At 42.6% G+C, this 13,175-nt stretch overlaps 1 protein-coding gene across 1 annotated transcript; it reads left to right on the top strand.

The window, feature by feature from the left end:
* Positions 1–8,231: 8,231 nt before the first annotated feature.
* dhh (desert hedgehog signaling molecule) lies at positions 8,232–12,560 on the top strand (the record flags this gene model as incomplete). The annotated part of the gene is made up of 3 exons (XM_080833743.1): positions 8,232–8,543; positions 11,308–11,569; positions 11,722–12,560. The coding sequence occupies 3 exons, from the start codon at positions 8,232–8,234 to the stop codon at positions 12,558–12,560; spliced, it is 1,413 nt and encodes a 470-aa protein (XP_080689869.1).
* Positions 12,561–13,175: the final 615 nt, after the last annotated feature.

Here is a 13,175-nt window from a genome sequence, read left to right as displayed (position 1 = left end):
TGGAGAACGGACATTGTGAGGGTTGATTTTTAAGGCATTGGTTGGGTGAACACCGATGAAGTCGTCTTTTTTTTTTGGTAATGCTCTCACACAGCATGGAGGGCGCTTAAGTCAAAATGCACTGATATTACGAGCATTTGACGGAATGTCCATCTGCCTTAGACCACGTAAACTGTGAAGTTTAATATCAATACTGTTAAATGTGTTTTTTACTCATTGTCTTGTGTGAATTAAGTGCAATATAATATTGGATGGGTGAAATGTTTTGCTAAGGTGGGCGATGAAAGTCACAGGCCATCCATAATATCCTAAATCTTTTTAGACCAGTTGAGTGGAAATGTGCAATACATGGATGTGTGGCATTACAAAATATTTTGGAAAAATGCTTAAACAAAATGGAAGGTTGGTCTGTTTGTTTTTATACTCTTAGCAAACAATGTGTATTTGGACAGTAATTTTAATGTATATTATAATGTGTATATCATGCTTAAAACACTTGGATCAGGAAGTTGATTTGTTTGACTTTATTGTGGTTATGTTACCACTATAAATGCAAAGCACCTCATGCACCTTAAGGATACAGAAAGCCATGCATGCACACCTTCACTCTGCTCCAGTCTAGATGTCCCATTCATGTGTTTAGACTTCATGGAGAGGTGGGGGATTTTGTTAGGGGACTGGCATTCTCCAAAAGTCAGAATTGACTAGTGCAACCCTCTCCCTGTGAAGTCTGTGTCTTGTGATGAAACTTAAAACAAACAAACAAATAAAACAACAAAGATTTTAGATTCTTTATTAATCCCCTTAGCGTAATTAGGTATCTGCATTTAACCCATCCGTTGTCAGTGAACACACACACACATGAACACACACTAGGAACAGTGAGGAGTTACCACACAGAGACTATGAGGTGTGAGAACACACATACACACACACACACACACACACCCAGAGCATTGGGCAGCCTTTCTATAGTGCCCAGGGAGCAGTACTGTGTTAGGAGCTTTGCTTAGGGGCATTTTAGCTGTGGATGTTGAGGGAGGGAAAAGCACAGTTTATACACTCCCCCACGCACAGTTGCCAGTTTAGGGGATTGAACAGGTGACCTTTACCTATACCTTTAGGTCATGGATACTTTATCACAATTATGTGTTGTATAAATGGAACAACTTTAAGTTGCGACAGCCCCCTTAATTGCACGTAGTTTACTTGCCCCCTCCTTATCCAAATTGGGGGCCCTTGAGTTGAGTTATGAGGGCTGGCAGGATGGTAGTGGGTGCAGGGAGTGCTTTGCATTTATGACACTGTTTCCCTGTCCTGTCGGCCCTTTAAATTCTGATCAGTAGAGGGCAGTGTCTTCCAGCTGTCTTATCTGTAGATGGCCCTTCCCGCTGTCCCTTGGCCTCAGCAGTCACCCCACAGTCAAAATCGGTACTTATTCCAAATGTTCGCAGTACCGTATGATCCTTTTAAAGAGTGTTGAGTGGGTGTACAAGGTATTCTCTCCTTCTATGGTTGTTTAAATGCAACTTGACACTTATAATTAGCAGGTTATCCACTAACTTGTTTGAAATCCTCGCATACTGTTAATGAGTTTGCAACAGTGAGTGTAATGGGGGGGGGGGGGAAGACCTGTTCCTCATGCCAAGCGGTTCTTAGGCCATGACTGCAGCTCACAGGTTAGCCAATTGTAAAAGGATGACCTAGACAGCATGGACAGTAAATGGTCAACATGAAGATTTATGCCACAAGAAATCTTCAGGGGACCAATGGAGAAAGTGAGCTTGCAAACTTTTAAAAATATTTCAGCTGTGTTCAGCTCAGTTCTTTTCTTGAATAAGGTTTGGATTGCAGACTGTAGGAATTTTTTCTTTCTTTTTTTTTTTTGGAAGGTCATTTTATTTACCCAGTCAAATTATACAAGGGTAAAATGTATGAATAAATGTATTTTTACCCTTACTCCAATTTTGAGGCTTCTTTCTTTTGTGTATGTTGGAATGACCAGATAGCAAGAGGGACTGAACTCGCTCATGCAGAGCTACTCGGGGAAGGAGCTGATGTACCTTCATGCGGGTTCAATAAGGGAGTGGGCGCCGTGCAAGTTCTAGAAGGCCGTGGGCGGCGTGTGGGTTCAAGAAGGCGGCGTGCGGGTTCAAGAAGTGGGTGGGTGCCGTGCGGGTTCAAGAAGTGGGTGAGCGCCGTGCGGGTTCAAGAAGGCGGTGGGTGGCGTGCGTGTCCATCTGTCCATCTGTGCCAGCCGCCCCTGCTTGCCCGTCTGCCGCTGCTTTAATCAGCGGCGTTATTTTTCCTGCTGTCTTTCAACAGCACACAGCACAGTCGCCGCTGTCTGCCACACAGTGTTGAGCTGTGGCCACTCGTCGTTCTGTTCTTCTCCCGCACACTGCCACCACGCCACCCTCCATCCGTTTTCCTTGTTGAGTATCCATTTCCTTTTCTTTTTTCCCCCCTTTCTCTCAAGTCTGAAACAAGAAATCCTGAGTTAATGAATTTCTCCCACTTGATTTCTTTTTTGTTTGCATTTTCACTTCTTGTTTTCCTTCTTAGGATGACCTAATTGGACAAATTAGATATTTTGGCCTGTTGTTTTGAAGCGGGGTTTCCTGTGACCGTATAAGGTCAGGTTTTGGTAAATACCCCCAAATGCAGATCTTTAGCAGCTGCTTTTCCCCACTTTACAAATTCATGAACATTCTTGATCATATTAACTAGCTATAGAAAGTCTCATGCTTAATATGTCTCTAGGGACGGTAAAAATACCATGACAGATGTCAAGTATAGAGGAATTTGGCCCACAATATGTTTGTAAAAATGTACAGAGATTGTATTAAACGTCATGTTTTTTCTTCCATTAACACACTGGATTTTATTTTTATCTTGACATAATTGGGACAGATTACAGTTTTTGTAAGTAGAATACAACATGCACACCCATCTTTACTGAAAAGAGGATCCATTGATCCCCCCGCCTTATCATGTAACTAACAGTGTAGAATTCTATTACAGACCAACTTATCACTGGGTCCATATACAGTAAAAAGGTACAGGTAAGCTTTTATTTCCATCTCAGCCCCTTTTAAGCAGTCAAAATGGTAGGAAGAGATGCTTGTCAATGAGGAGAAGAATGTTTAAGCTTCACTCGCTCATTTTCTATTTCAGCATGGTGGACAGAGCAGCGAAGAGTCAGTTTTTAGAAGCCAGCACACTATTCTCTAGAAGCATGACTAACAGCAGCGGTGTTTATAACTACATTAACCATTTGATTTATTTTCTGTTTAAAACAAATACACCCAAAACAACACATGGAAGCGTGCAGTGGAGAAGGAGAGGATAGAAGCGTGTTGGAATTCATGGGACGAGCCAAGTGGGATTGCAGCCGTTAGGAAGAGATGGAGAAAATCTGTTGAGGCCTCATGTGCCACGAGGCACACAGAGCCGGTAACAAATAAACCCCCTCATAACAGTGTTCTCACCGTCCCTCTTCCTTGCACTTGTTTTGCCTTGCCAAAGGTTCTTGATTTCAAAGGCAACAAAATTACTCCTGATTGGTAAGGTGTTTAAAGAGTCATATTACTTCTTTCTTTCTTTTTTAGAGAGAGATTGTGCCACTTGATGTAGAATTTAAATTTTAATAAATCTATTGATGGCAGCAAATGTTACATAATTTGCCTTTGCTGAATTACGTCTTTTACATTGGGTCGGAATGGTAGAAATACTTTTCTCTAAATAAACTGGGTTACAGAATAGATTTTGCCTGAAAATAAAATGGTTATGACGGATCAATACACCACGTCAGTGTTTAATTGTAAACGGTTGGGGACTAATATCAGGTTTGTTAGAAAGGTGTGGCTGCTTGTCACTGCTCAGAATTACTTCAGCATGTCGGACACAAAGAGGGAGACGGCCAGCCTTTCACAAGATGAGATAGGCTATCTTTATTGTCAAAACACAAGAATGAAGGGGGGAAAAAGACACAGATTAGCTTTCCTGACAGTTGGCTGTTTGAAGTGTGTGCCAAAGTGCATTATGGGCTATTATTTCAACTGTTAGCTTCTGGCGAGCAGAAAAGCTGCGCACAGGAAAAGGCGAGACTTTCTTGCTAATCAACTGATAATTGGTGGCACTGTCAGTGACCCCCCCCCCCCCCCCCAACACACACACACACACACCCACCCACCATCCTGTGTGCACACTCATGACACACTCACTTCACACACTCAGCCAGCACTCCCAAAACCCAGACAAAATGCCCACACTAGCCACTCTTGTAGCACCTCTTACCTTGAATGATACACTTCAGAAATGGGCACAGTTATTATACATACCCCCAAAATTACAGAGCAGTTCGAAAGAAATGAGTCAGAAGTTGAGGTGGCACTTAGGGTGGTCACACATGAATAACACAAGCCATGACCTGTTTTTATCAGAGCCTGTATTTGTATCAGGGCCTTATCAGACATACACAGTATATATGCATTCTACTTTCAACCTCTGATCTGCTTGTCTCAGGTCAGGAAGTTCCACCCTGGTTAGCTATTGTCCAGTCTGTTGCTGCATCGCCACAATCACAATATAGGCAGTGAGCTTGTTGCTATTTTAGAAAAGCATCGTATAAACTTCTGTGTGCAACCCTGACATGACTCCGGGGCTGTAATGCTACACACTTGTATGTATATACATGGGACAGATTGCAGTGTTTTGGGTACGTGCACGCCTGTGATCTCCCATCACGTTGGTGGCGAGCTGCGCAGGGTGTTATGTGAGGTGAAGGGTACCATCTGAAGCTTCATGTTGACTCTGTGACGCTCTCGAGCCAGAAATCATCCACTCTCACCGCTGAACCCTCAGTTGCACCACCCAGCCCCTTCCTGCAGTGATAACGGGGTGAGAGACAGTGGAATGGGGCTGGCCCAGAGCTGCTGCTGGTTGGTAGAGATGGGGGGAGCTGGTGGGGGGTGGGCTGCCAGTGCCTTGACTTTCTTTTCCACCTTCCACCCACCCTCCCCGATGGCCTCTGTCAGGAAGCTCTCAGAGTGTCTATTCAGCTCTCCAGCGATATAACAGCAGACATCGGAGAGGACAACCGTCGCAGAATTGTGTCTACATAACACGGAAAATGTTCACACACCTCTGTGCACATTTCTTATGGACGGGTCACTTCTACACGTTGGTTCCCTGGGGGGGGGAAATGGGGAATTGACAGTTGTGTGACAGCGCTGTGAATGGTGCCCTGAGATAAAAAAATGACCCGGGAGAAATTAGAAGTCAACTGTATGTGACCAAGACCCCAGGTGGAAATGCAGTAATGCAATAGAACAAAGGGGTAGAATAGCCCGAGCAGGAAAGATCTCGTTTTCTGCGCTGTGGCTGAGCAGGAAACAGAGCCATTCACAGAGCAATATACTCCCATCCTGAAGTGGGGGAGTGCGGGCCGTTAAGAGCCACAAGAGGGTGGGGGCGGGAGAGGGGGGGGGGGCAAGGCTGCAGAAATAAAAACTAATAATAATTACACCATTTCCATTTTAAACGCACAGATGTTTGTTTTCGTTTTGCCTCTCGCTTTCATGTCTGATAGCAGTGGCTTTTTGTCTCTTCTCTGTTCCAGCTGAAAAGGATGTGACTTATCACTGATTGTCCACCATGAAAGTGTATTTTTTCCCTTTCTGATTGAGCTATTCCTTGTTTTTGTCAGTTATTTGTGATAATTATCATGTGCACTCTTGCACCAAACCCAAACTCTTGGATGTTTATGCTAAAGACAGGAAGATGAAGCCCAGCACCCCTCCCTCCAGCAGGTCAGGATCCTCTGAAAAATCCTCTCTGGATTTCCCCCTCTGTGTCTGAGTTGTAAAAGGCAGATGGCATCCTTTTGAAAAAAGACTGGGTGGTATTCAGTGATTAACAAGTAAATTATTTTTCATAAGCATCCAATACAAGGGGCAGAAGCGACAGTGTTTAGAGGCTGATTAATTGACAAACTGACAAATGAATTAAGCTGCTCGTCATTTTCTCTGTGTCACTTTAAAAGTCCTACCCAGTATTCATCAGTGCGACTGACACGAGTTATCACCATTCCATCAAGCATCATGAAACCGCTCTGGACATTTCTCTCCAAATGTCATTTATACTTGCCTGGGACCATTACTGCCTTAAATACTTTGTCAAGTTCAGAATAGTATAAAGCATTGGATATATATACTAGGTGATGGACAGTTTTCAGTGACCATACATGGATAAAATCATTTGTAAGGATATGATAAACCAACTTGACATACCATGTCAACAGTGTCTGTTGTAATGGCTGTTCATGTCTAAGTATCATCTACTTTTAGTGCTGATAAAGTATATACAATACAAAAAAACATATAAAAAGGATGACAAACAAACCACTGTGTGGTTGAGATCAAGGTATTCATGACAATTACTTTGGAGAAAAAAACCTCCAAAAATAGTATTAACTCTGAGCAAATGCTCAAATTAATCATTTGTGAGTCACACAGTTTCTATGTACAATAACCAATGTTTGATAGGATCTCAGTTATGTTTAGTTAACCATTAGTCAGTCTTGTATTGTGGCAAATGCCAGTGATGTCAACTAAACAAGTTTTATTTATTTCATTAAACACTTCACTGAATCATGTGAAATTCTTATTTATCACTGATTTACAGAATGAAAAGGCGGCAAACACATTGAACCTGCAGTACAGAAACCAAATGAAGTTATTTAATTCCCCTTTTTGTCTGTCATAGGTAAGGCATTTTCATTGTTTACCAAACCCGTCTTTGAGTCACGACTCCAGAAGAACCACTTTAAACAGTCTAACAAAAAACATTTGTGTTTACAGGAACCTGAAGTTGAAACATGCCATGACCTTATTGTGGGCAGTGAATTAGCATCTTAGTAAATTAGATGAGTTGTGAAATGCTTAGATGTGCAACATTACTTGGAGGAAGTCATCTGCAGTCTCCTGGCTTAATTTTCTTCTATCACTTGTGGAAAGCAGAAAGACATTATCATTTGGTATTTTATTACTTTCTGAAATCCAAGCCATTGTTCTGAAGTGGATAAAAATATTATGTTGACAGAATCACTGGGTGTTTCCAGTCAAGAGGTCTTCAGAGCGCTGAGGCCATGTCTTGTGGTTCAGGAGAAAACAAAAGGAGGGAGATTAACCGAGTTGAGAGAGCGCGTGTGTCAGGGCTGCACTGTCTCTTCAGCAGGAAGCTCTTGTGCAGAGCTGGCTGTGTGTCATAGACCCTCACCTTTAAACCGGTCTATTTATACACTACCGTCAAAAGGCATTTCTGTTCAATTCATCCCCTGGGAAACTACTGTTTCACCGCAATCTACCCCACCATTCCAAGTCTAAGTTTGCATGCAGTTTCTTAGTGTTCAGTGCAGAGAAATATAAGTTCAAGAAGGTTTTGTAGATGTGATAGAAGGTATAACCAAGAACTTTTAACTTTTCAAAAATAATAAATGGGGTGGGGGGACTCATGAGAGGATATAAACGACAGTTATCCTGTATGGCGCACGAGGTTGAATTGGAGGCGTGTGCGCCACTGTCGCCCTCAGAGCGCGCAGGAAGGGAGGGCAATCTTGTCCGGTCACAAATAAGACCTGGCGGCTTGTGCAAAACGGACAGGAGCCCTCAGTCTCTATTGGAGACTGCCAACGGAGAATAACGAAAAGCTTGGCATGGAGGTGTCTTCTATGGACCACTGGAGTGAAGGCAAATATTGTGTTTTAATTAACTAACGGACATACGAGGGATATGGACTTTAAGGGTTGCGTGCCAATTGCTTGTTATGTCTGGATCAAAGAACATTAGGTGATTGGATACCTGTGATACACCTGTTACCTTTCGCGGACTTAAAGTATGTAACACAGAAGGGCAAGCTCGACCGACTTAGTTTACATAAGCAACACAAATGAAAAATATTAACAAGAAAGTCTGTCAGTGTATTGAAAAAAACATGTACAGTTCGACAATTGCAAACATGTCTTGAATTATACATAGGATACTTACACTATTTACCAATAAATGACATAACTTGCTTCTGAGCTCCATACATGAAAGGATTTTCTTTAGTTACAGTTGATCTTTGATAGGCTACAAGACCATCAGGCATCGAGAGGAGGATATGGACCTGGCTACTCTAAGAATCATCTCAAAATACCAGCAGGTGTCCAGCGCTGTAAAGTCACGCCAATGACGTTGTCTCCGTGGCATAGGCGGGCACTGCTCGTCTTGCTGTCGGTGTGCACATACACATCGCCGTTGGTCCACGGATGCGGTCCTGGACCGGGGTATGGTGCCCGTCCCAGACCACGCAAACTAATTCCTATGAGGTACAAGCAGTATGTACCCCAAATCTCAGAGAATAACCTCGGCGCAAGCGGGCGGCCAGAGGGCAAGATTACGCGCGACTCCGAACGGTTCAACGAGCTGGTGTGCAACTACAACATTCACGTCGACTTCAAAGACGAAGAGCACACTCAAGCCGACCGCTTCATGACAAAGGTGAGGAACTCAGGAGGGAATAGATCTTTCAAGTGACCAACTTTGTGAGGTTCACCACTACTGTCATGATCAAGATCTTGTGTGTCACCAGAGTATTCTTCATTTCATCATTTCATTATTTCAATTAGCCACAGAATGTTCACCAGTAGGCTCGTTTTCGTGTTCCCGTTTCCGTGTTCAAATGTGCAATCATACATTTAGTCACCTTTGTAATCTTTAACCAACTCTTGTTGGGCAGAGCAACTGTCACTATTTTTGCTCCCATTGACTCTGTATGCCTCCAAGGCAGGGTTTGCATGCTAGTCAAAAGTGCAGTGGCCACTGCATAAGCCTACATCTGATAAAAAGAGCATCAAACCAATGAGTCAGAGTTGTAAGTTAGGGTAATAAACCACCAAAGTAGTGGTCATGGCTTGATTACATTATGCAGTATACAGTTTGGGAAGCGAGGCTTTTTGCAGGTTTGACCGGGGAGGTTTTCTGGTAGGATGAGGTTGTGTAGGTTGTTATGTGGGATGGCGTGTGTTGCTACGGTAGCACCATCACATGGCAGGTTCAGTCCCTAGGTGCATCTCTACAACTAATAACCCAATCAAACGGAGCTTCAATCATACGTAATAACTGTTAATGTGCGCTTGATTGCTTGAGGAAATCAGGAAACCCACAGTGAATTGTCTGAGTGGAGCGAACAATGCACACATTGTTACGCCTCTGAAAGATCTCAGAAAGGCCTGTCCCATAGAACACTGAGCCAATTGTCCTCTATGTGTGTATATTAAACTCTATGGACATGGCAAACACATTACATTGATAGGGTGATGTATTTGAAAGTATCTAACAAAAGATAATATGAATAAAGACACAGACTAGTAATAGTATTGTGTCTGAGAAGGTCTGATTTGAAGGCTTTCTCAAATGTGCCAAGTGAGACACTGCATAGCTACATCGTGCTTCCATTACAGACCTTCGCTCTGATGCTGTTTTGCCGAGACTGCCAGTCATAATAACCAGTCCTAACACTAAACTGTCGTCCAGCTTCTGGGTTCTCAGAAATAGTAAATAAAGAGGTCTTATCACAGGCCACTCTACACGCTGTGTTCCCACGGGAAGTCTAATCTATGCTGCCTTTCTGAATGATTGTACGTGATGTGTTTTTATGATTAAGTGTGAGTGCCCTCCTGATGCCTGGGATTAGCATGTGTGTATGTATGCATGTGCCCTCTCCTTGATCTGGCTTGAAAGCCGGCCTTTGTGCATCCTTGGGGAGGCTTTGCGGGGTTGCCTGTGCAAAAATTCTCGCCTGCTGAAGTAATGGCCACCGTTGGAAAGGCCTCTATTGTGGTTCCGACAATGAAACGCCTCTGTCAAACAGCGGCGCAGGAGGAAAATGTCCCCAGTTTGTTTTCTGTTCCTCTCTCTTTCTCACCCTTGCTGTCACATTCCCAAGAGCACGCCCATACATTCCACCCCGCTGCCCTCTCGCACAGGCCAGACGCTCAGCTTCTCCCTGCTCACTTGGTTTCTCAAGAACCTCATCCTCCCTCTCTCGATTTCTCAAATACACGCTCACACATACTGTAGAATGACTCACCTTAGATTACTGGTACCTTGAATATTAACTTAACGCAGTGGCTTTTATGCCCACCACAGCTGAAACCAACTTCCAACTGGTACCAGTTGTGCTCCCACTTTAGCCACTTACAATTCTAAGATAAAAATGTCTGTATGTGAAATTATATCTTGAAACATGCAATGCATTTCACTTTTCTGTGTTCCTTTACTGCATTGCACAATACATTTTTCATGCTTGTTTTAAATTTCTTTTCACTTCTTCATCATTACATTTTTTTAACGTCCACAAAAGTTATTTTAATTAGCATAGTGTATGGAGTGTGCTATATGAACATGGCACCCATAGTTTGTGCTTGGATTCTTAACTAGGTGACCTATTTCCATGAAAATGCAGGCAAGTTAATAAATTGCGTTCTTAAGTTGAATATTGATTAAATGAATGTAACAACCTGAAATATTTTAAGATGTAATATCAATAATGAATCTTGTATTGAAAATGGATACAGATTGTTTCACACTTTCAGATCTGTGCACGATGATATAACTAATGTGCACAAAGTGACCCAAGGGGCGTCAGTGGATTTAGAAAAAAATGTAACTCGCCCAATGGCAATAAAGAGAATTGACCTTGATTATTCTCTCACCCTGCAGGGATGGCCAAGGAATGCTGGAATCTGGTTACAGTAGCTTTTTTCTCTGATTGTTTGAGAAAAGGGGAGGGAGGGGGTTGGAGATGGCCTTTAACGAAGGCTGAGCATACAGGAGGGAATTTTGATGATGTCAACCAAAGACGTGCAACCCATCAGAAACTGATTAGTATCCTGTTGTATAGTCTCAGTGGCATTTGGATGGCATTTGTCACCGACTGAATAAACTCCAAAGTGGAAGAGGAAGAGAACTGAAAGGGCTCTCTCTATATATACTGTGAATGAATAACTGAGGATGTCTCCACTTCAGGCGGTTGAGATGGTGACAACCTGTTGATTGGGCAGGGTGTACAACAATAGGAAACTAATGGGGTTTAACTAAAAGCTCAAGATGTTACTTCCCTTCAGGTGGAAAACTAACTTCAGTGTAGAACCTGTTCATAAAACATAACCTTATATGCCCTTAATAAGTGAAAGCATGTTGTAATAGCAGAACTACATTGAACACATTTTACTTTTTTAACACCTTACCCCTTATATTGCAGCGCTGCAAGGACTGCCTGGACAGGCTGGCGCTAGCTGTGATGATGCAGTGGCCAAAGACCAGACTGCGAGTAACAGAGGCCTGGGACGAGGATGGAAATCATCCTCCTGATTCTCTGCACTATGAGGGCCGTGCCGTAGACATCACCACTTCGGACCGCAACACCTCCAAGTACGGCCTTCTGGCCCAGCTGGCCGTGGAGGCTGGCTTTGATTGGGTCCACTATGAATCCAAGCATCATGTTCACTGCTCTGTCAAAGCTGGTAAGTGCAATTGAGGTTATATGGTTTGCTCAGATTTAGTTTTTTGAGAATTCACACAGATTTCTGGTCTTCGAATGACATTAATTTATTGCTGACACATTCAAGAACTACTATCACTGACACATGATCTTGATGGCTGTTCTCCTCCTCAGATCACTCTGTGGCTCTTGAGAGAGGTGGCTGTTTCCCAGGGTCCGGACAGGTAACTATGGAAGGAGGAAGGCAGATACCTATGTCTTTACTGAAGCCTGGAGACAAAGTCCTTTCCCAGACAGCGTCGGGTCAAACAGTTTTCAGCCGGGTCCTTGTCTTTCTACACAAGGACTGTGGGAGCAGGTCTATTTTCCTAGTGCTGGGCACAGAGGATGGACAAAGACTTGCACTAACACCTAATCACCTGCTATTTTATTCTTCTTATTATGAAGTAGATCACAGCAAGTACCAAGGTTACTTCGCTAGCAGAGTGCAGAAGGGAGACTATGTCCTTGTCCGCGGATCAGGGGGTAGAGTGAGGCCATCCAAGGTAACCTCAGTGTCACTGGAAGAGAAGGTGGGAGTCTATGCTCCCCTGACAGAAGAAGGCACTCTTTTTGTTGACGGGGTTCTAGCCTCTTGCTATGCCTCTGTGGAGGATCACAGACTGGCACACTGGGCCTTCGGGCTTCTTCGTCTCCTGTTTTCTCTGTCATGGTGGACCCAGGGTGTGGACCAAGACAGTGAGCAAGTCAGAGTGGCCGAGGCCGCCTATTCTGAGGGACACACTTACAGTCATACACAGAAAATGTGCCAAATATGGGGGAATGAGACGCTGAAAGTCAGAGGTGTAGGTTGGGACCAGAATAACCATTTCCAACAAAGCACAGCTTTACTGAAAGACAGTTATGGGGAAACCTGTGAGAAAGAGGGACACAAGCAGTGTAACGTTCATTGGTATGCTAGACTTCTGCACACCCTAGGGCAAATATTACTGGACCCTCAGATGTTTTATTAATAAAACAGTTATGTCTTAGCACTCCAACAGTACATGAAATATATCTTTATCAACAATCTAACATTGCTAAACCCAAAAGACATTCACATTTTGTATATGTAGAGTTATTGTTTCATAATAGATTCCTTACATGTGTCGAGTAATATCCGGTGTCAGGTCTTCAAATGAGAGGCATCATATTTTAACAGAATGGATGCCTTTATGCAGTTATGTTCCAAAATAATTAGCTAATAAAAATTATGTTTTTCATCGTTCATAATATGAGAAAATGTTTTATACAAACATCAAAATCTTTATTTTTGTACTTATGATTTGTAATTTATACCTATAAATGTATCTGTTTATTTGAAATATTCACACCAAGGCCATGTTATTTGTCAAGATATATTTGCTCTCTAAAATTTACAGTGAAAACTATTATTTAATTTTGTAAAAAATCATAATATGAAAAATTGTAAAAAAAAAAAAATAAAAAAAAAGGAGGAAAATAAATAAATAAATAAAAACATAATATGATGTGCTTAACTCCTTTTTCACTTTGCAGATGTTCTTAAAGCTTCTTTCAAGATCGTGGTGTTCTCTTGTGAGTTTCTTTCTGTGTTTTGATGTGTTGTC

This window comes from Sprattus sprattus (assembly GCF_963457725.1).
Source record: "Sprattus sprattus genome assembly, chromosome: 2".
Taxonomy (NCBI): Eukaryota; Metazoa; Chordata; class Actinopteri; order Clupeiformes; family Clupeidae; genus Sprattus; species Sprattus sprattus.
The sequence above is the reverse complement of the archived record's forward strand: the minus strand, read 5'-3'. Positions and strand labels throughout refer to the sequence as shown.